This window comes from Carassius gibelio, chromosome A12 (assembly GCF_023724105.1).
Source record: "Carassius gibelio isolate Cgi1373 ecotype wild population from Czech Republic chromosome A12, carGib1.2-hapl.c, whole genome shotgun sequence".
NCBI classification, from domain to species: domain Eukaryota; kingdom Metazoa; phylum Chordata; class Actinopteri; order Cypriniformes; family Cyprinidae; genus Carassius; species Carassius gibelio.
The window spans coordinates 11883684-11906502 of NC_068382.1; the positions used below are offsets into that span (position 1 = coordinate 11883684).

The 22819-nt window shown below is 36.0% G+C and overlaps 3 protein-coding genes and 2 long non-coding RNA genes across 6 annotated transcripts; 2 read left to right on the top strand and 3 right to left on the bottom strand.

Moving 5' to 3' along the window:
• Positions 1 to 1038: 1038 nt before the first annotated feature.
• Positions 1039 to 3556, bottom strand: LOC128025390 (parvalbumin, thymic CPV3-like). The gene is made up of 5 exons (XM_052611719.1): positions 3391 to 3556; positions 2916 to 2983; positions 2667 to 2799; positions 1868 to 1977; positions 1039 to 1281 (listed from the first exon to the last, which is right to left on the bottom strand). Exons 2-5 carry the CDS (start codon positions 2974 to 2976, stop codon positions 1256 to 1258), a joined length of 330 nt encoding a protein of 109 aa, XP_052467679.1. The 5' UTR covers positions 2977 to 2983; positions 3391 to 3556; the 3' UTR covers positions 1039 to 1255.
• Positions 3557 to 5745: 2189 nt separating this feature from the next.
• LOC128025133 (parvalbumin alpha) lies at positions 5746 to 7520 on the bottom strand. Its single transcript, XM_052611172.1, has 5 exons — positions 7445 to 7520; positions 6915 to 6982; positions 6346 to 6478; positions 6125 to 6234; positions 5746 to 6015 (listed from the first exon to the last, which is right to left on the bottom strand). The coding sequence occupies exons 2-5, from the start codon at positions 6973 to 6975 to the stop codon at positions 5990 to 5992; spliced, it is 330 nt and encodes a 109-aa protein (XP_052467132.1). The 5' UTR covers positions 6976 to 6982; positions 7445 to 7520; the 3' UTR covers positions 5746 to 5989.
• A 218-nt stretch (positions 7521 to 7738) lies between these two features.
• Positions 7739 to 10501, top strand: LOC128025135 (uncharacterized). The gene is made up of 2 exons (XR_008186099.1): positions 7739 to 7917; positions 10043 to 10501. It is a non-coding gene; the product is annotated as an uncharacterized LOC128025135 (long non-coding RNA).
• Positions 9365 to 11193, bottom strand: LOC128025134 (parvalbumin-2-like). The gene is made up of 5 exons (XM_052611173.1): positions 11111 to 11193; positions 10539 to 10609; positions 10306 to 10438; positions 10084 to 10193; positions 9365 to 9624 (listed from the first exon to the last, which is right to left on the bottom strand). The coding sequence occupies exons 2-5, from the start codon at positions 10597 to 10599 to the stop codon at positions 9599 to 9601; spliced, it is 330 nt and encodes a 109-aa protein (XP_052467133.1). The 5' UTR covers positions 10600 to 10609; positions 11111 to 11193; the 3' UTR covers positions 9365 to 9598.
• A 2275-nt stretch (positions 11194 to 13468) lies between these two features.
• On the top strand, positions 13469 to 22266 carry LOC128025136 (uncharacterized). 2 transcript variants are annotated; one of them, XR_008186100.1, is made up of 4 exons: positions 13469 to 13646; positions 17461 to 17744; positions 20932 to 21070; positions 22053 to 22266. It is a non-coding gene; the product is annotated as an uncharacterized LOC128025136 (long non-coding RNA). The 2 variants fall into 2 exon arrangements; XR_008186101.1 differs by lacking the exon at positions 13469 to 13646 and adding an exon at positions 17360 to 17374.
• The last annotated feature ends 553 nt before the right edge of the window (positions 22267 to 22819 follow it).

The window sequence follows — 22819 nt, forward strand, 5'->3', positions numbered from 1 at the left end:
TTGATAGTTTCTGAAAAAGTTATGTTCAGTTTTATAAAGTTTCGTTCAATTTTATTGAAACAAATGTAATTCCATATATGCTAGAAAGACAGTGTGTGTTCTGATGTAAACAAGCACGCATGAAAAGCACATGGGGGAACATGTGAGAGACACACTGAATGAAAGCACATTCACTCTCTGACAGCAGATGGCGGTAAACTGCAGAAAATGCAACCCTTACCCTGGAAACCCATAAATAAAGCAGCTGCACTACTTTCCTTAAACATATTTAAATAATTTTAAATAGCCATTCGGATTTGTGTATTCCTTATGATGTTCATCACAGTGAAAATACTTAAATATTTAGATTTAATAGGCTATTCATTTTTAAACTTTTTTTTTAATTTTAATCTGGACTACAACATGCCCTAGATATTGTTTGAAAGTGTTTTGATTCTTTATTGTTCATTCACACTTCATTAGGGCTTCGTTAGTTAATTCATTAGTTAACATAAACTGCCAATGAAAAATTCTTTGTAACATTCATTAATTTTAGGTATACCAATATTTAATAACATGTTATTAAAAATCGAAAGTTGCAGCTTAGTTATTTAATGAGCTTACATGAATGTATTTTTAACAAAGATTAATAACTTCTGTAGCAAATGTAGCTTTTGCTCATTGTAAATGTTAATGGTTAACTAATGGAGGTCTTATTGTAAAGTGGTACTGATTGGTCTTTAGAGTTCTTTTGCACTTGAATCTGTGTAAAACTTTTAACTATATCTATTTTATTCTCTATTGCTTTATTGTATTTAAATGTTCAGTTATTTTTGTTATAAGAAAAAAGTTATTTAACCTGTTATACTGTATTATGACCACTTTTTTAAATTTTAAATTTCAAAACCGTGATCATACAATATACCGTGATAAAAGCATGAGCAATTAATCACAACAGGAAAATTTGATACCAGCATATTCCTAGTATCAACATAAGTAAATCTTAAATGGTATGTGCATTAATATAAAGCAGATTGTAAACACAGTGAACCAGATGCATCAGTTTAGTGACTTTTATTTTCCCTGAACAGTTTTGTCATTGGTCATTTGGGGTGAATGTGGGACAACAAAACAAGACACAAGTATTCAAAAGTCAAGTACATTTACTTTATGTGTTGATTCTTTTTTCTTTCTTTTTTTCTCTTTTTTTTTTAAGTAATCAGGTGTAAAAAGTAAAACGAATGATGAGGTTTCAGCTTATAGCTGAGGGAGTTTTTCAGGATAACACCATAGTCTGGAACTCTGTAGAGAAAGAGGAACATCAGAATTAAAAATTTAGTAAAATAACTTAGAAAATGATATTATAATAAACTGATTTTAGTCCAAAACCAAACTTTTCTGTAAAGCTCCCACATGTGTTTCAACATGTTCTAAAGAGGTGATTGATCAGTTTAAACAAAAATTCAGTGGATAATGCATATTTCAGGAGACTATTTTACTTTGAGCTCTTTTTCTCAGTAATTTACATGCAGCTTTTTGACTTTGTATTGTCTCAGTGTGTGCAAGACTGTTACTCAGGATTGAAATAATAATTTGAGGTGACTGTGGTCTTTGATCCTCTTACGCAATGCAGTGATAGATTTGTTTTCACTAGAGTTTCCATGATCTAAGACAGCCATTAAATCTTAACACATCTTTGAGTAATGATCAGAGAAAATTACATAACAGACGAGCAAAGGACAGAAATGACCCCCCCCCCCCCCAAAAAAGGGACATAAATCTGAAATCGTATTAACTGTGCATACAAAATGGTAGAGCATGTAGATGCACAAAACAAAATAAATAAAAGAAATTTAAAAAAGGACACAATCTACTGAGAAAACATTACCGTCTACTCCAATGCGGCCATCGCTATCATCATCTGCAGCTGTAAGGAGGCTCTTAATCTCCTTTTCGGTCAGAGTTCGTGCCCCTGGGAAAAATCGCTGGAGAAAGAACCTGATTCACACAAATCCATTGATGAGAAGAATGAAGTGCTGCACAGCGGCTGACTCTCCTAATCCAAGTAGCTCAGCATTTTAGCCCATTTTTAATCTTTTTCTACGCATCCGTTTGTTTCAGCCTCATACAGCTGAACTCATCAATCCAATGATCAAATATGATCTCTTTCACCTGTCCTGGCTAAAATGTGAGCTAAAAAGGAAAGCCTTCAAAGGACAGTTGTGAATGTCATCTCTCCAGCCCTGGGTTAGTTCTGCTGATGTCATTATATAATGCTGATAAATCACACAAAGCAGGGACAGAAAAAAAAAAACATAATGACAGCATCTCCATGGATTACAATTGAAAAGGACTTAGTTTAAATGGAACTGTGGTATTATCAGGTAAGACATGGACATGTAATATAAAGCTTTAACAGAAGTAATTCTCTTTATGCATTGGATTTCATGTATGGCTATTACGAGCAAAGTATTTTTAGCATTAGAAGTGTTTTCTCTGATCACACTGAACAACAAAGCAACATATTGAAGGCATAAAAGCTTCAGGAACTGTGACTCGAGTAACATGAAATCACAACAACATAGTCTATGGCTTTCTAGCTGTAGATTTTGTGGCTTTATCATTGAAATTACAGCATAATTTGTGATGCATTACACATGAATTCAATACTAGCCAGAATGACGTACTTGAGCTCAGCCTCCTCAATGAATCCACTGTTATCCTCATCTATGATGCGGAAGACATCCTTCACCTCTTGGGGACTTTTCTGGCTCAGGCCACAAAGTTGGAAGAACTTCTTATAACAGAAGGAGTCTGGAGCTGTTTGAGAAAAAGCAACATGAGAATTATTGTCATCATTGTCTCAACATGAAACAATTAAAACGTGTTTATCGTTATTATTATAATTGATCATTATTAAATTATTTGATGCATACCTTGGCAGTCTTTGACAGCATTTTGAATGGCATCAGCCGAGAGGATGGAAGTAAGTGACATTTTCAAACTGTTGGAGAAAAAAAAAATCATTTTTTTTTTATCTTTAATAATTTATTACAAAATTATTCCAATTATGTATTTTTTACACATATGTGAATTTATATAGATTAAAAAGAAATTAAAATGAATTAAATTCACATAAATTAGAGCAACATCAAAACTGGAGAGACATTAAATTTGCAGGTAATTTGTAACGTTTCCAAATCATCATCGCGCATTTTTACACTACAGTGTCCTATTTATTCACTCCTGCTTCTCTGTCACTCTCCTATTGCTGAAATAAAAGACTTCGAATTTTAAGTTAAAAAAAAATGTGTTTGTTGTAAAAATCCAAAACACCTGCAGATAGCCGGGACAACGGTGATAAAGAGTTTTTATGTGATAGTTGATGTTAAGCGGAAAGCAGTATCTGACCTGTGAAGATTTCTCCTCGCGCTGATCCAGAGAGGTAAGGCTGTGTGTGATTGCGCGCCTCATCCACTGACAACTTATATATATGTACATGCTAATGGGACGGACAATGAGAGATGCTTGGGTTACCTGTGCGTGTATCAAATTCGTGTTGCAAGGCTCGACTTGAATTTCTTGCCTAACTAATTATCCTTTACTATTTAAATGAGCCTCGGAACCGAATGCACTCACACACACAGGTACCCGCACTTTGCCCTTAATATTGTGCGTAGCCTACTATGGAAATAAACTCTCCGTGTGTTTGTGTGTGTGTGCGTGTGTGTGTGTGTGTGTGTGTGTGTGTGTCCCACGGGTGCTGTTGTATAGATAGATAAATAGATAAGTGCTTACAACTTTAGTTGTGCATTGGACATTTTCGTAATCGCCTGTGCCAGTCCCATTCCCATTGGACATTTAAATAAATACATAAATAATATTTAAATTAATTTATGCATGCTAATGTTTTGTATTTATACTTGGACACACACACACACACACACACACACACACACACACATATATATATGTAGATGGACAGCTCAACCCTGTGACCCTGTTATCATTTTGTACAACAAACAAATTGATCACTAAAAGGTCGATGCTTGTATTAATGATCAGCATTACACTAAAATGTTAACTCACTTTATTTGAAGGAATAGCCATATATCACAAAACAATTCACAGTTTTCACAGTTAGACAGTACAATGCGATCTATTTATCCTTGAATACATTTATTTCTGTGATAGAACATTTATATCTTAAAATTAGTTTGATGCATGAAATCATGTTATAAAGATGAAAAAGTTTTCACATTGTATTGGTTAATTATTTCTTGTGAACTGTTTGACCTCTTTTGTGTGAATCACCTTTGATCTGTTTCCCAAGATTTAGTTAACATCGTCACGTATTTTGTGCCCCATACCAGTTAATTAACAACAATACTGTATTTGATGCTGATGTACAAATTTTGCTCTTTCACAACAATACATGCTTACTCAGATTCTTATTGTATGATTTAATGTCAAAGTTCATATTGCAACTTAAATATAGCTTTACATTTAATGAGAGTCCCTTTGTCTTAGCTTTAAATATGTAGTCAGGATTGCAATCCACTTAGGCAGACACTAAGACTAATCATCAACTCATGGAACTTCACACTTTTCTCTTCATTTGACAGAGTAATGATTGAGCTTACAGACAAATAATTTTCTGCATCGTTTGCCGTTCAGGAAAATCAGTCTGAATTCAAAGTAATTAGTATATGTATAGCAAAGATAATAAACATTTTACAGGTAAATAGTATATGTATAGCAATTATAATAATTAACAGCATCATGTATTTTGTGCCCCATACCAGTTAATTAACATCAATACTGAATGTTGTTGTGTGAGAATTAAACGGTTAAAATCGTTACTCAAATATCCCTATAAAACATTGGTGTCATATTGTAATGCCATGGATCAAATAAATAAGTGTTTAAAGTTTTCATTTATTTATATTGTATAATTAAGCAGTAATCTGTGTAAATTGATGAAGAAATGGCATTATTGTGTGCCTTTGGCCTCTCATGGAAAGGGAAAGACAAGACATTGGAGTCACCTAGCCAACAAACCAATGCACTCTAATGTCACTGAACTGACTGGTAGTGTTACGGTATAGTGATCTATCCATTTACATTCTCTAATTTGTTGGTACAGTACAGCCAACATGTCTTCTGCTGAGTCCACAAGTGACATTAATGAAAAATTAAAATGTAACAAATGACAAATAAAAAATAAAAAAAAATGAAGAAAAAAAACCAGCACACTTTTAGGATAAGAGTACTTTGTCATTTGAATCTTTTTGAATTTTTAAAGATGTTAAATGGTTTATAAATTATGGCACCAGACACCACCCAGTGGCGGCTACATTGTACTTCAAGATAACCAATGAAAGTTCAGTTTGGTTCATTATACTGTACTTTCTAATATATGCAGCAAATAATCAGACATTAATATAACATAATGAGTAAAATGGAACATGCATATCTTATTGCAACAGGTCATCTGTATTTTGTGCTTGCTTTAGTTGGACTTAGAATTTTCACTGTTTCTAGATCAGTTTCCTTTGTCTGTATTCATGGTTACTCATTGTTTAATAAGTGTTTGCATTTGATGTTCTTTTACTTTGTTTCAGTGTATTTAAGCTCAGTGTTTTCTTCTGTTCATTGTCAGTTCTTGTTGTGGTATTTTGGTTGTTTAGTTCCTAAGTTCCTACTTATTGAGTTTTTTTTTTTTTATGCTAAGCTAAAACGGCAGTGAATTGACAGACTCAAAAATGAAAAATAGTGTTTATTTTCTCATTGTCCTTTCCCCAAAACAGCATCAAAGATTTTACAGAAACCAACATGCATATCTACAACGTGAAAGACCGTGTGACGATGACAGTCATTGTGGACCGGGTGCAGCATGGGAGTGGACAGTTAAGAGTTGTTTGTATAAAAATCAGCCACCCCGATAAAAAAAGTGGAGATCTCAGGTTACAACACTGATTGTCAGCAAAAGTTGTTGGTCAGGTGCCATTTATGCCTTGACCAGGGCAGCAAACTCTGTCAAATTAAGGAGAAAGAATTCATCAGAAGACATTCTGGTGGAGCTGCAGGAATTATATTTCAGTAATATACAGTTGCTATATTCAACAAGAAGCAAATTCCTCACCATCAACTCCAATCTTGCCATCACCATCAGAGTCTCCAGCTTTCAGGAAGGCCTTTGTCTCTGCATCAGTGAGTGCCCTGGCGCCAGCGGAGAAGTTCTGCAGGAACAGTCTGAAAAGCACATGCGGGCATAACCCTTAAGTGTTTTGTTCAAGGTAGTTTATTTTAAAATAATAAAAATTGTTTATTTAATATGAAAATGTGTTATAAGACCAGACTTACTTAAGCTCGTCCTCCTCAATGAAGCCGCTCTTGTCCTGGTCAATGACAGCAAAGGCCTTCTTGATGTCATCAGGAGTTTTGGCAGACAGACCAACCTTGGCGAAGAAGCTCTTGTAGTTGAAGGAGTCAGCAGCTGGAAGGTAATTTCATCATTTTTTAGCATAATTTTGGAGATAAGCAGCAGAAGGACTACAAGAAGAACATGATTGCTTATCCACAGTTTCAATCTCCGTACTCTAATGAATGATGTTTACACTGATGTTGACACCCTAAAATGAAAATCCTGTCCTCATTTACTCACCCTCATGTTGTTCCAAATCCACACCACTTTCTTTCCTCCGTGGAGCACAGAAGGAGATGTTAGGCAGAGTGACAGTCTCAGTCACCATTCACTTTCATTGCATCTTAGTCCATACATGAAAGTGAATAGTGACTGAGGCTGTCAAGTCCCTATAGCATTCTGCCTTTTGTGTTCCACGGAAAGAAGAAAGTCCCGCGGGTTTGGACCAACATGAAACTGATGTTCTAGCTTGTAGGTCAATGGGATGGTCCGGAAACATGCAGGTTACCTTGGCAGGCCTGCAGGGCTGCAGTGATGTCAGCATCATTCAGAATTCCAGCGAATGCCATGATTAGCCTAAAAAATGTCAGAGGTTTAATTTGACTTCAGTTTGTACAATATTACTTTGACTGTAGCTATGTAGAATTACACATAAACATATTTCAATTTAATAAAAAACAACAACAACAACTTTATAATACTCCATCCATATAACAGATCATCAGAAATGATTTGCTCCCATAGGCTTGGTAAATGATCAACAGTTCATATTAATTGCATATGTCTTTAACAACACAGTGTGTTATGATAAATCCCACCCAGTCCTGGTGTAATCAAACCGCTTAATAAAGAGCGATATCCCAACACGTCCAGACTCCAAGACACAAATTATTCCCACGCCAGGTGGCCGAGATTTAATAGATCAACACATCCTCTCCAGATCAGCCAGAAGTCATGTGGCCCTTGCTGTCTGTCTTTTTTCTGTCTTCCTTGCGAGATATTGTGAGCTCTTGTAGCTTCATCTGTGAAGACACTCACCTCTGGTTGTCTTTAGGGTTTGGGTTTGGATTCGCAGGGATGAAACTGGCTACTGCAGTGAGCACCAGCTCCGTGGCTTCCACCTTATATACCACTACTCAACCGAAATATAAGGCATAATGTAATGGACACCGCATGACGGGCAGTTGGTTGAAAAACTTGTCCAGTAGTCAGGCTGTTCTATTTATATGCACTTAAATGAAGATGCTTAAAAAGGTACGTATGTATAAGTCCTTAATATCACGACGGCTAATAATATACGATGCTGATTTGGATGAAAGCGCTCTGTATGTGAAGATGAACGGGAAGAGTTTTGGTCATTTTGCCTCGAGAGAAACAGAGTTCGCTCTGCTGTTGTGTGACTGAAGCAAATCACCTCACGCGCTTTGGAGCTTCAAGAGGAAGCGCGTGAATTACAAACGAGCCCATAACACTTTTTTTCAGTCCTTACTTTTTTTCTTTGGAAATATAAGGTAAATGCAAACTCACAGGGCAAATTTATTTGACACGAACATAAAGGCTACTCGATGATTCTAGATGTTGGTCCTTGTTTCTTGAATTTGCGCTTCTCTTGATCACTGCTTTCTATAGCCATATTTTTTTTTCAATCGATGGACTAGCTATTGTGTGAATTAGACCAATGATAAAACAGCGTCTGGCTTGAATTTGAACCTTGTTTACAGAGAAACTTTATTATTATTATTATTAATGATTGATTATGTTTAATGAAAACATCGCTAAACCTTGGACTTGACTTTCATTCATCAAAAAGGTCTTTTCTTCTCTGCATTCTCTTCTTTTCTAGCTTGCTCCGTAATCTAATTGTCTAATAAACAATTAGTAACAGTTATTGTCTAACAAACAATTACAAATGCCATATTTATGTCTAATAAACCTAGTATATCATGCATATTGTTGGCTCTTTGATGCACTGCTTTAGTTCCTCTTTTCTAAGTCGCTTTGGATGTAAAATGTGGGCTGAATGTAAAATAAAAAGAAATCATAAAATTATTACTATTAGATTCAAATTCTCAATTTTTAACTTGTTTGATACACAATAAAGCCACTCTCAAATCATGATATAAAAATCTTAAGATTTTTATTTTATTTTTTTAAACATGTTTTTAGCATTTCTTTAAATTATGAAAACGAACATAACTTTAAGTTGAAATTAATAAAATAGACAAATCAATTTTAAAATAACTAATCCTTTACAATTAAATTGCATAAAATTATGAACGTTTTCTATGAAATATTAATGAGACTAGGCTTTAAGACTATATATATATATATATATATATATTATAATTATTGTTAGACTATGTTGTTAGATAGAGTTTGTGAACATTTATATATTAGCTTTCTTTGGCTATGAGATTTCAATTCAGTACTGTTTTTCAGTAGTATAGCAATTGCAACTGTGTTGTTAGCACACTCCAGCATTCAGAGAGTCAGCTTTTCCTGCTTTGCTCAGGTCGAGCTGTGTTTGATATGCCTTTGGGATCTAAGTATAAAGTGACATCCTCACTCAGTCACTGAGAGCTGTTAGTGATGCCTGTAGTCTGCACAAGGTTCAGTAGCTCACTTCCTGTTGATTGTGAGGGCATTCATTTGAGCATGTGCACAAATCTTCATGGGGAGTCCCTGTGTTTGACAGGGATCGTTACATGTTTATATTTAAGAATTGCATATATATCTGTATTTTCAACTACTGTATGTCTACACTAATCATTGATATTGCTTACAAAAATCAAGTGTTAATGTCTGTGCTTCCTTTCTGTATCACCATGGAATCTTAACACTGTCTATGTCAAAATATTCCTGACTTTTCAAACAGTTTTAACACTGGAAATGTTAAAATTAGGATGCCTTCAGTTCTTTTATATGTACAATTCAGAGGAAGATACTGAACAGAGAAAGTTGTTTTAAATTTTTATTTCCTTAAAGTGCAAAAGAGATCTTAAGTTTGCACAAAGAAGGATACTTTTTTTTACAGAACAATACAATGCAATGAAACAACATTAATAATAAATAGCTTTTCAAGACATTGAACGTGCGTTCTTTGTAAGGAGTTTGCAGGGCATTCATAAATAAATATAAAAAAGATGATAGGTTAGCAGAGCTCTGGTTCCAAAGACAAGGGTCCATGAAGGCTTAGGCCTTTACAAGCAAAGCAAACTCTGTGGAAAGACATTCATAAAGAAAAAACAGTTAGAAAAAAAGTCTGCCACTGTTCATTTGAACAATTAATTCAGTTCAAACAGTTTAAAGTTAGAGGTACCTTCTATCTCAACATCATTCAATCATTTATAGGCTACTACATGTGACAAAACTGAACAATGATTTATGCATGTTTTTTTTTCATGAGGATTTACTGCACTTTTTAGTAGTTCTATTGGTTCAGCTAGTTTGCTGACCTGCTATAAATATAAATGTAGCTACAAAATCAAGAGCCATAAAAGATGACAAATCAGTTAATGTTAGGACTTATTAAGAAAGCATTGAAAATGTTCTGTAACAAAACGTTTTGAAGTTTGATTGCATAACCAGAATGCATGGTTTAACCATATGTCATCTTGTTATGTTTTGTATCCTCAGTGCCTTAAAGTCATAAATATTCTGAATAAAAGATTAAGTACCATCAACTCCGATTTTGCCGTCACCATCGCTGTCACCAGCTGAGAGGAAGGCCTTGGTCTCAGCATCAGTGAGTGCCCTGGCACCAGCGGAGAAGTTCTGCAGGAACAGTCTGGGAACATTGAGGAGAATAAAAAAGAACATTAGGAAATATGCCTTTATAGAATAATATGATAAATGCAAAAGAATGAGTTCAGTCATTCAAAAGTCTGTTGCTTTCTTACTTCAGCTCATCCTCCTCAATGAAGCCACTCTTGTCCTGGTCGATGACGAAGAAGGCTTTCTTGATGTCATCAGAAGTCTTTGCGCTCAGGCCAACCTTGGCAAAGAAGTTCTTGTAGTTGAAGGAGTCGGCAGCTGGTATTAAATAAAACAGAGACCGTATTAAAAATCAGCAAATTAAACAATAAACTATCATTTTTTGTGGCTTTTTTTTTTTCAATAGCAGATGTCTTACCAGAGCAATCCTTAAGAGCTGCAGCCACATCCTCGTCCTTGAGAATTCCAGCAAATGCCATTTTGATTTATCTGGAAATTAGACCCAAACAAGATAATGATGCATTAAGATGCATAAAGGTTCCTGACAGTGAATTGTGGACTAAATTAGTGTAACATCACATTAACTGGAACATTTAGTGTGATTTCAAATAACCCCTTTCATAACTCCTGTCAATTCTCCCATTAGAGTTAAACTTCTTCCTACAGTTAAAATATGATTTCAGTGAGCTCATGTGAGGTTGCCTAATGAAAAACACCACTAAAAACATCAACAACAACAACAAAAAAAGACGTTAAAAAAATCAATCAAAAATAATTTCAAGCTCATCCAAAAACTCAAGAAAGTAAGCAGAAAGTATGGTCCTTGGTTTGGTTAATTGAAGAGATGTACTTTCACAATTTTAGTCCTGCTGCAAGTCCGTTTAAATCCTTATATTATTCCTCCATTTCCCGTTAATTATATTCCATGGTGATTAGAGAAATTCATCAACCCCTGGTGTATGATCCTCAAGGTGTCTCTGGTAAACTCACCTTTGCGCTGCGCTGGCAACTGTTCCACAGATGTATGACGACTACCCAAGCACCCATGGGCCTGGCTTTTATACTTTTGTGTCTGGGGTTGTAACAGACACCATTTGCTTAGGCTAGGTAAAGTTTAAAAAAAAAAGTGTCCACTAGTCATATAGCTCTATTTTTATCCTTTCAAAAAGGGGATGCTCTAAGTCCTTATGGGAAACATGGGTCGGACATCCTAGCACACATATGTTCCAAGTATTTGCATTGAAAATGTGTGCAATGTCATTTGTATATATATATCAAATAATTCTTTACACCATAATTCTCACATTTAAAAAAAAAAGTTTGCAATATTTTGCCCATTCAGACTTGTACTGTCATAATTTGAAACCTTTTACCACAGCCTATTAATTTATTTGTTTATGAAGACTTGTCTCATTAGGATACTCAGCGGTTATTGTTTAATTTGATTTAAGATATTTTTTAACAGAGAAATGTGTAAAAATATATATATATATAATTTTTATTGTATTTTTTTGAAGAGGAAAGGGTGGGGTGGCTCGACCCATTTACAGTCTCTGCACATATATTCTATACATGCAGTAAAATTATGGGACAGCTGGAGGCATGAACAGAAGCAAATGTTTCAGAGTTTCAGATTACTGGCAAATATGAAAACACTTTTTTGCCTTTAAAGAAGGCTATTTCACTAAACACTTTAATGAATAGGCCTGTTTCTTTTTTATTTTTTTTTACAAAATGTCTAAAAGTATGCAAAACAACTCAAATAATAAATAAAATTGAAAAATAAAATTAAAGATTAAAAAATCATTTATTTGCAATATACAGTATACACAATATACATGCAATAAATATTGTTGAAATAGTTTTATATTGTTTTATTTTCTCTTGTAGAAGTTCATACAAGATTACAGTAAGACATACAAGACAGAACACAATTCAGCTTTGAAAACTACTGACAAGACCCCACTCACAAAATCTTTTTCTTTGCCATGTTTGACAGTCACAGCTGGTCTCAGTGAGCATTAAAAAGGGCTGAAAATACAGGAAATTAGGAGATGTAGTTTAATCTTTTACTTTTATGTACTACTTATCATATATTTTATTAAATATCTCAGTATTTTATGTCAACCTCCCCAGCCGATTCCCAAACCCACCCATGTCTCCAGCCTCGAGGAAGGCCTTGGTTTCAGCCGCTGTAAGTGCACGAGCCCTCTTAGAGACGTTCTGCAGAAACAACCTGAAAATGAATCACAATAGAGTAAATGAACAAGTAGAGTATTCGGCAGAAGTGCACTTATCCAGGTAACTAAAACCGCCATTACTTTTATGTCTCTTGTCTTGTATCACGCAGTGAACACTCTCTCTGCTTTGTTTTACAAATGTGTATCAGTTATCAGTTGTACTGAAAATGAAGTCAGGAGGACTATTCTTGAAATATTGTTTGTCTTCTTACTGGTAGTAGTAACAATAAACATATGAAGAAAAGTACCGTAATTAGGCAAATTACACATCTGTAGCTCATTCTGTTCAATGAACCCACTCCAGCATTTTAAAGACCTTCTCTGTCTCAGGAGGAGACTTCTTTGACAAGCCTACTGTTGCAAAAAATGTCTTTGGGCTGAAAGAATCATTTACTGCAAAAGTCAACTTAAAAAAATACAAATGACAAAGCAGACTCACTCACTACATGATGTGAAAAACCACCAGTGTTCGTATGCCAGCTACAGCTGTGTCCTTTCCACCACCTGACCTGTCCAGGATACAGAAGTACATCCCATTAGTATTGTTACTCGAGTAAAGCACCTCACAAGCTACTGGATCAAACACACACACACACACACACACACTCGTATGAATCGTATGATTTATAGTAAATAATATCAGTGGGTTATATTTGGTTCAACCATTATGTTTCATTCACTTAAAGTGAATAGCTTTGTAAACATCCTGTTATTGCTTCACTGTCATTATTGGATGTGTGCCTTTACAATATGATTTAAAGGCAGTAGCCGTGTTTTTGCTCTGAAAAATATGTTTGTTTTCCTCGCAGATCAAAGGCTGAAGGCTTGATCACAGTATTGAAGCACAATCAGATGAAATCCACCTGTTTTTGTGTTTACGTGACTCTACCGATAGCTTTGTCTTTGTGCACGTGCTGATCTACAGCAGGGGGACTGCGTGCGACTGTGACGTCAGCTTCACTTCCTCCACAGGCTCTTTTCCTGAGGATGGACGTCTGCCTGCCTGTGTTTCTGCCAACCAGGGGCCAAAGCACTGACAAAAACATCCTTCCAGCCCACTACCTGCCCCTGTGGCCTTGTCCCGCTCCATACTACCTCTTGTTTGCAGGAAGGCCATGTTTCCTGAGTGACAGGGATTTGAGCGGGATCGGGGCTGGGCTTTTCATATTCTCAATAACACTGTTTTCTTTGTCTTTGTTTATGTTACATCAGGTGCACCGAAGAGTGTCTGGAGCCCTATGATACTAGAAATGCTTTTTAAATGGACCAAGAACAGATTTTACCTGGTGAGTTCATGTGATTTAGAATATACCATTATTTGGTATAATTTCATAATGTGCAATTTAAAACTGTCACTCACGTTTTTGAAGATAGAGATGAATGTGCATGATACAAACCTAAATTTGTATAATTCATAACTGAAAACATTTTGTAACATGATTTTGATGTACCATTTACATGGTAATGCAATGTCTGATTTTAAAATGGGTTTTGAAGGATGAATTTTGAGATTTTATGTTTTCAAGTGATATATAACTTCTGATGATTTCTAAAAAGTGATAGAGAAAAAGGCAACGAGGAAGTCTTTTTTTTAAACAAAGGTCAAAGCTCCTTTTGTAATGTAGATTTCTGAGGGTGCACTCTTGTCATAAATTCATCTTTTACTTTTCCTACATAATTTTTTACAAAAAATATTGGTAAAATATATATTTGGGAGTCTTAGACCTTTCCAGCAATATATAGTTTGTCAAGATTAGATTAGATTCGATTGTAATATAGTATAGTCAACGTAGGTGTCCCGTACGGGACGGGGTGACATTTAACCGGTTAACAATATTGAAAATATCAATTGAGTCTTGTTTTAAGAACAGTGTTAATGACTATGTAAATGTGCATATTTCATGACAAGGACATTGCTTTTACTGCTTTTGAGCCAAAACTGTGTTGCTGGTTCATTGCTGGAGAGTGTATATTCCATCTTTTATGGAATGTTTCATGTCAACTCTTTTTAATAACTGAACATGTTCAGCTGTTGTACCTTACTTACCCCTTAAAGGTGCATTTAGTCGTCTTAGTATTTGTACCCTTAAAGTACTACTAGAAACCTTTTGGCGTAAATAAGGTGTTGTATCTAAAGGATTTTGCCCATTGTTTTTTATTTTTTTTTATCTAGGAGTGTACGTAGCTGGGAAATACTTCATTGTTTTCACATGTATTTTGTCACACAAATGTATTTGTCGCATCAAAGGACCATTTAAAAATATTCAAAAAAATATTTCAAAATGAAAATTCTACGCAAAATTAGATATTTAAAAAATAAGGTAACTGATATATTTGTTATTTAGTTGAAAGATTGTTCAAAATAGCCACTCTTGTGTTTAATAAAGTCATACGGTTTTGTAAATAAAGTTAAATAGTGAATTGGTAAACAGAATTTTAAAATTGAGATGTTAAGATGTGCGTTAATTACCCATGCATTTGTTTATTCCTGTGGTCATTTTCATTAATATTTGTTCAGTTTGTCAGGGGGTTGTTAAAAGAAATGATTATTAAGCTGATAAGTGAGCAATGTCTTGCAATTCCTGTTTTTAAATCATTACATGTCTGGAGCACACCCTGTTTTATTTTGAGATGCGTTTTTCCATGCCAAGGTTCTCAGTAACAGGCTGAGATTTCTCACTAAGTCTCCCTTGATAGATTTACAACTTGTCTGATGTATCATCAATTGCTCTTGATGTGCCATCGGCATTGTCATCAGAGCATTAGATGTATACAATGAGGGATTCTCAGGATGGGAATACCTTTCAAAAGCTGTCTCTAATTAAATCTGATTGTGTCTATCATAAGTGAGTAAACAGATTGTGCTGTTACCCGTCTCTCGGGTTTAGTTGCATCTCTATCTATTTCCAGCTGACCAGCTGTGATGGAAGCATGCCGATGGGACTCTCAGATTTAGCCAAGACGGCCGGCTCAGTTTCAGTTCCTGTCCCTCCTCTTCCCTAGCATCAATCACTCAAGTGTGTGTGTGTAGGTTGGAATGTTTGTGTGTGCATGTATGGACACCCTAAGGTGACCTCGGCCCAGATCACATCATTAGCCGTAAATTTGAAGACATGCACAAAACAAACTCATTTAGAGCACATTTGGGCATTCTTCCTCCCTGTCTGATTTACACACAAGATCTTACGCAACACCTGTCTCTCCTGTCCCACGATTCCCCCTGCACGTGAGTGATGTGCCCATAGACTGCCCTACTTTCAAGTCTGTGAAATACACGAAGGGCGCTAATTGAGCAGCCTTTCTTGCCAGGCTGCGAATTCCTCTTGTGCTGATCGTTGATATGCCCCTTGGGGGCCTGTAAAAGTGGCAAGAGTCCAGACAGAGTCTTGGACCAGCACAATGAGATCACCAAGACTTGGAACAGTTGTGTAACGGCACTCATGTATCATGCCACAGAGTTGGACACTTTACACTGAGGACCTCATGTACTCTTTATCCAACAAAGCCTGTGAGCAGTTGGTTTCGTGCCACTGGAATTTAGAAAAGCCCCCCCATGAGCTCCCGGTCTTTTCCAGTGCCATGCTGACATGCAGAAAGAGTCCTTGCAAGCTGTTTGTGACTTAAAACAGGACAGTTCGCTCAAATATTAGAATTCTGGCATCATTTATTCACCCTCAAGTTGTCACATACATGGAACACAGACAAAACAAATGTTTTTATCCATACAATGAAAAAACTACTTTGGTCCCCATTGACTTTTATTGTATGGACAAAAATATTCTTTAGAATAGTCTGTTGTATTCCATAAAGCTGAATATATCAGTATTCAGATTGATTATGAATGTATTATAAATGCCATAAGCGATATTTTGATGACCTAGATTCAGTGCTGAGAGTGTTCTGATTGTAAAAGGAGGCAGCCATATCAGCAATGCATAAACAAGCTTTATCAAAAACAGCTAATAATGATTTTTAAACGGTTTTAAGTTGCTGTGCGTCTGTGCTTAGCACACAAGTGAGCCAATACTGTTTGTCAATTTCACAACATTAATATAACAAACTCCTATTAAGATTGCATCCACATGGCATTATGGGAATTGATGTTTGCGTGTAAAGTCACAGCATCTGTTGTTTGTGGAATGCTCTCCATTGCCAGTTTTGTTCTTAATGATTTCAAAGAATGCTACAACATTTAGCATAGTGCTAATTGTGAAATGTGCTATACTGATCAGTCAGTCTGTTGAAGTGGTCCCAAGTATCTTTCACTAAGTGAGTTTTGGACCGAAATGCAGTCAGGCATGCAACAGGAGCAGAGCATGCCAGTTTGATTATGACTTAGTGACTGTCCCTCTGCTTGTACAGTACCTTTGGGGTTTCCCTGAGCAGCCACTGACCTGGCTCTAGTTTTATGAGTATGTCAGTATCTATTGGATGGACATCACACTTAGCAGAAAGGCTGCATGCAGCCATGACATTAGATACAAACATGGCATCGCATTTCTTATTGCATTTCATCCTGTAAATGTTGTTATTTCTTTCTTTCTTTATTTTGACCCTTTCTCTATTTTTAGATCACATACATGTTCTCAGCCTGGTACAGATCTGGCAGTTTTAGTGCGCCAGTAAGTGAGACGTCAAAACAGATGACCTTTTTCTTTGCATAAACTCTATCCTGTAAACATAGAGAAGAGGGAAAAATAGAAAGCCTCACTGAGTAAAATATACCAGTGTTAGAGATTGTAGGGCAAGGGTTGCAGATGTGTGAGCCGACACTTTAGACTCAATATCAAAGGAGAATAAAAGTTTTTATTATATAGGATTTATTTTGATCTTTAATTAAATATTGTTTAGAAATGTATCTCCTTTGAAGTCTTTCTTTCTTTCTTTCTTTTATTGCCATAGCAGATAATTTTTATAATTTATTTTGCATAAATGTTCCTGTGGCTCAGTGGAAGAGCATTGCATTAGCAGTGCAAAAGGTTGTGGGGTCAATTCCCAGAGAACGCACATAAAGGTAAAAAATCTGTGATCACATACTGTGATTTGTGGAGTATCAAATAAAACATTCATCATTTTCTCTGTATGTCCTTTCACCCACAGGACCTGTAAACCTGATCCATGACTGCAGAGCAAGGGCAGGCAGACTGCCGAGACTGACAGAGCTTTTTTATTTTTAAATTATAGTGACACAGCATATAGAGAAATCTACCGAACATCCCTGCCCATGTATGTGCAATCTCCTGGGCAGCTAAACAGAAATAATTTAAAATAGATTGTATTCTCAATCCTCTGTCAAGCTGTATTTGAGATCTTTGAGGCACACATGAAGACACCTCCCCTTAGGATGCACCATGGGGACACTTGCTGCACAGTTGAATATTAAGGTATTTATATTTTAAATATTTGATTTAAATGGCAAACAACCAACATCCCCTTTAAATTACTGTTTGATCTAATCAGGGTAGGGTCAATCAGGGGTCAATAAAAAATGTTTATTTTAAACAATAATTTTTATTATTATTATTATTAAATAAAAAAGAGGGATTTGAAGTTTACATGCTGAGCTACAACTGAGAAAATGACTGTGGTGATATTTATGCTGTGTTCAATTCAAATGACCTGAAATTTTACTGGCAGGCCCCTGGGCTGATTTATAAACACATAAATTAATGATGCAATGTACAACTTGTGTTTTAATTTAAGCAGGAGGTGGTAATATACTTGTGTTTACACATCCATCTTGAATTACTCACACTATTCAGGCCGTCTGTACACCAGAGCTGCTGTACGAGGCACTTCCCAACTTTTCCAAAAAAGGTTACGACAGCCAAGGCTGACGTTTCATTTTTGTCCCCTACCCAGAATGCACCGGGGCTCCAGACATATGAAGTTGCTGTTGTAGTAGGGCATGTAACTCTCCGCGCCACTGGCTCTGATTTGCATGCTCAGAATAAGCCCAAAGGCGTCCAATTACACAGCTCTTATGGATTGCTTGGTGTCACTTATCATCTGTTTGAGGGATATGATGATTCTGCTCTTCATGTGTAAAAGGATAGCATGAACTTCTGGGCCCCTTTTTTTGTGGAGTGTTACTTTGGTGGGAAGATCAGCACAAACTCACTTAAAATAGTGAACCTCCTCCCTTTTGGCAGCATGCTAGGCTTCGGGACCCTTACAAGGTCTGTAGAGCAACAACTTCCTTCAGCGTGAGCACATTCCCCTCTAAGACAGAGAAGCGTGAAAAATTATCCCAGATGATTTATCTGAGAACTTTAGTCTCATGGTTTCTAGAGTCAGATTTCATTTATATCACAAAGAGCTGTTGGTATTTCTAATATTTTATATTATATAGTCTCTAGAAACATGTTTTGAAATGAACAGCACCAGGGCATGACATAAGGATTTGGTTTAGCAATAATCTCTTATTAAATCTGCTCCAATTTCTCTGTCTCAGTGCTTTTAGCTGGTTATTTTAATGGTAGCTGTTAGGTCTTCGGTTTCAGAAGCTTGGAGCAAAACCATGACAAGTGTACGAAATTCCCGATGAAGAAACCCGAAGCGCCGTGTACTTTCTTGTCATGCGTCTGATTGAACTACCAGCTGCACACTCAGACCTGATGAATATGTGTTTATGCGTGTGCATTTATCTGTTGCCAGCTGGGAACAACATCCTGATGCTGAATGAGTGTGTTGAGTCAAACTCCAGCATCAGTGATTTTGTTGCCAGAGGAGCACCATGGACATCCTGTGCATGAGTCCTCGGAGCTGGAGCTTCCCTCGTCCACACACTGAGCAAAGATGCCTCAGTACTGGTGGTGGTATTAGGCTAAATTGATGTTTTATACTTGTATAATCGAAATATATTTCACTTTTCATAGCATATAACAACAACTGAGTGCCAATTATGTTCTGCAGAGATGCTTACATTGTTTACTTACTGTCAGTTACTGTTCTCAAACTGACTTTTTATTGCATTGTTGCAATTTATGCTTTTCACACACACACACATACACACACACAAACACACACATACATACATACACATATATACATATATGTATGTATGTGTGTGTTTGTGTATGTGTGTGTGTGTGGAAAGCATAAATTTCAACAATGCAATAAAAAGTCAGTTTGAGATTGCATTATTATTTTTCATAAGATGTTGTGTTCAAGATTGACCACTGTGTGTCCTCAGTTTGAGGTTGTGTTTCTGGATAATGTCCTGCAGAGGGCGCCACACTTTGCCTTGTTTCAACCCCAGTGCAGGGCCTTGTCTGATTGAGTTCCATGCATGACAAAGAGCAGAACAACACTTTACAGACCGAGTCTTGAGGTGAGTCTGGACGTCTTTGTGGAATTTGGTCTAAACAAATGCTGTTATTTTATTTAGTCACTCCTTATTCAAGAAAGAAAAAGACCAAAACAGCTTCTACAAAACTACAGGGAGTGCATAATTATTAGTCAAGTCATATATTTTTCCAAGCACATTTTACTGATTCCAAACCACATCAGTCTTTACAGTTACTATTAAGTAATTGTTAATGAGGAAAGTGGAGGTGTGAAGTCAAGGATGCAAGATTCTAATTAACAGGTTGAGAATGAAATCTGCATATTAACTGTGTATTAACTGTTTCATTGTTTAGTCAATGACACATTTTTGTAGGCCATTCCGGAAGATAGCTTTGCCCTGGTTCCCTCAATAAAAACCCAAATATGTTTTTCCATTGGCTTTTGGATCATTGCAGAAAACAAGCTCTGCAGTCACTTTTGGCAACTTGTTAGCGACTGCCTTTTTAAATACTTTTTTTTTTTTTTAGTAAAAGCTTTTTTTTTTTTATCACAAAGGGGCAGGCTATTACTTGTGTTTTTTATGTCATACAATAAAACATGATAGTATTTTTTGAGTGTCAACCATTTATTTAGGCAAAAAAATAAATAAAATAAAATTGGGAAAACACTGATTTAGGGACAGTAAAACTCTAAATGCTAACACGTTTCCAGGTTTTGGCCTACAACAATGTCATACCTGAAGCACAACTCTTAAAATACCATATCCCTTGATGCATTGTGCTTGACTTGACATTCCATTTCCTGTATGACAAGTTAATGTAAATAATAATACAGTTATATTTTTTTACTACTCGCAATTTAATTAGAATCCTAGATGTTAAAATATGATTATTACACTGAATTACAAAAAATAACCATATTTATTTTCAAGAGGATGCTACTCACTTGATGAGGTCATTGTTGAAACAATGTTGAAACATTTAGTGTTGTATAACGCCTATTGTTTCCACATACTATATACTATATATATATATACTGCAGATTATTCAGTAGTATGAACTTGCACTGAAATGATCTATGCATTTTTAAACATGCTTAATCGCACGCGGTATGAAGTTAATTTAGCTAGTGAAACTGCATGGCAAGCTGATAAAGGTGGAATACATGTTCATTAAATGTGCTAAAATGCTTAGCTAATTAATGTAGGACCTTTATTTGTAAAGCAGCGAAGTTTTGTGAGTAAGTAGGCATTTGCTGGTGTATGTTTGTATTTATTTACAGGGTGTGGAGAAGGCTAGGCGAAGGCTGTCAGAAGATATGGACGCACACCTGTTGAACACAGAGGTGTTGAGCCAGTAGGTAAAGAAGCAGGGATTAGTTCTCTACCTCAACTGAGAGACTTCCTCTGTGCATACAGATGGTGAGTGAGTGAATGAGTGTGTGTTTCTTGACTGACTTCGTCACAGTACCTATTGAGTCAGCTCTCTGAGTCACCCGTTTCATGGTTGCCTAGTGACAACGGCGGGGAAATGTTTCCTATTGCGCATTCGCTGATGCTTGGTACCAATATTTATTCAAGCACCGCAGTAAGAGGGCCAGAGAAAATAATTGATGCATTCCACATGATTGTACGGCCGTTTGGCCATCCGTAAAAACTGTTTACCTGAGGATTCAGAACTTCCCTGGTTTTTCAGGCTTACCGAATCAACTAATAAAACACATATATTTCAAGGGATTCGGTTACTCTGAATCAGTGTTTTCAAAGCTTTCTTGTCTTACGTACCCCCATAGTCTACGGGTAAGGGTCATGTAAACATTCAGGGACACCTATCCAGAAATTTGTACTTTTTAAACTGGACATCATTCAGCGTTTTTATTAATATTATTAAAATTGCCTGTTAAAAAAAAAGCACGTAATTTATTTTAATTGTTAACATTTCTGACCAAAACGTATTTTGGTCAGAAGCAGTGGTTTTAAGATTTGTTTCAAACGCATGAATTTTCACTTCATAAGACATTAATTGACAGACTGGAGTCATGTACTTGTGGATTATTGTGGTGCTTTTATCAGATGTTTGAACTCTTGTTTTGACGGCACCCATTCACAGCAGGAGATACACTGGTGAGCAATTAATGTAGCGCTAAATATCTCCAAATCTGTTTTGTTAATGAAACAAACTAATCTACATCTTAAATGGCCTGAGGGTGAGAACATTTTAAGCAAATGTTCATTTTTGGGTGAGCTTTTCCTTTGTGGTTGGCAATAATTCCTGAAAAGACTTTCTCTCTCAGTAAAATGTAAAAGGTTTCAAAGCTTTTTCACTCTGTGCACAGAAACATCACATAGTAGCTTCACACCTAAAATAAATGAATAAAAATAGGGATTTAATTTGCCCTCATAGGTCTTTATCTGGAGTCTCACTGCTCAATGCTCCTGCTACAGGCCAGCACAAGAAAGATGTCCTCACCGGTGAAAAGGAAGCAAGTTAATATACCCTCAAGCACCTCAGATGCACTGTGCAATTGATTGCTAACATTAAAGTCAAATACAAAGTTGAAACCAGCACACATTTACAGGAAAGCCAACTGAAATTTAATAAAATGATATAAAGCCTGTTTGGTTCCAACAGTGTGCTGAATGATAGATTGTGAAGTGGTTTTACAGGTTTCCTGTTAGAAGAAGTGTCATAACAGAAGATCTTGTGTTGCTAGACAAATATTTACTGCTACCAAGTAATGCACGGAGGCTAGTGTGTGTGTGCTGCAAGAGAATATTTCCTGTTTTGACACAATCCACATGAATAAAGAAAACAACCAGCTCTACAAAGCAGGTGGAGACACCTACTGCACATATTCATGCCTTCTGAAGCTCTGAGGCATCCCCTTACAGCTGCAGGATTGGTTCATGCTGACCTGCTTTTCTCTCAGAAGCAGAAAAGTCTATGTTACTGTTACAATTTTAATTTTACTATTTTCATCTGGTCAGTGGAAAGTCATTTCATAGTTATTATTAATAATTATCAGTGGTTATTAATGGTTTGCATGGTCTGCAAAATGTTATTATGAGTTAAATGGTTTATATTACAGGCCATTTTTAAAGAAAAGTGAATGATCTTTACCAGAAATGTGAGATGGGCACAAGTAAAAAAAAAAAAAAAAAAAAAAAAAA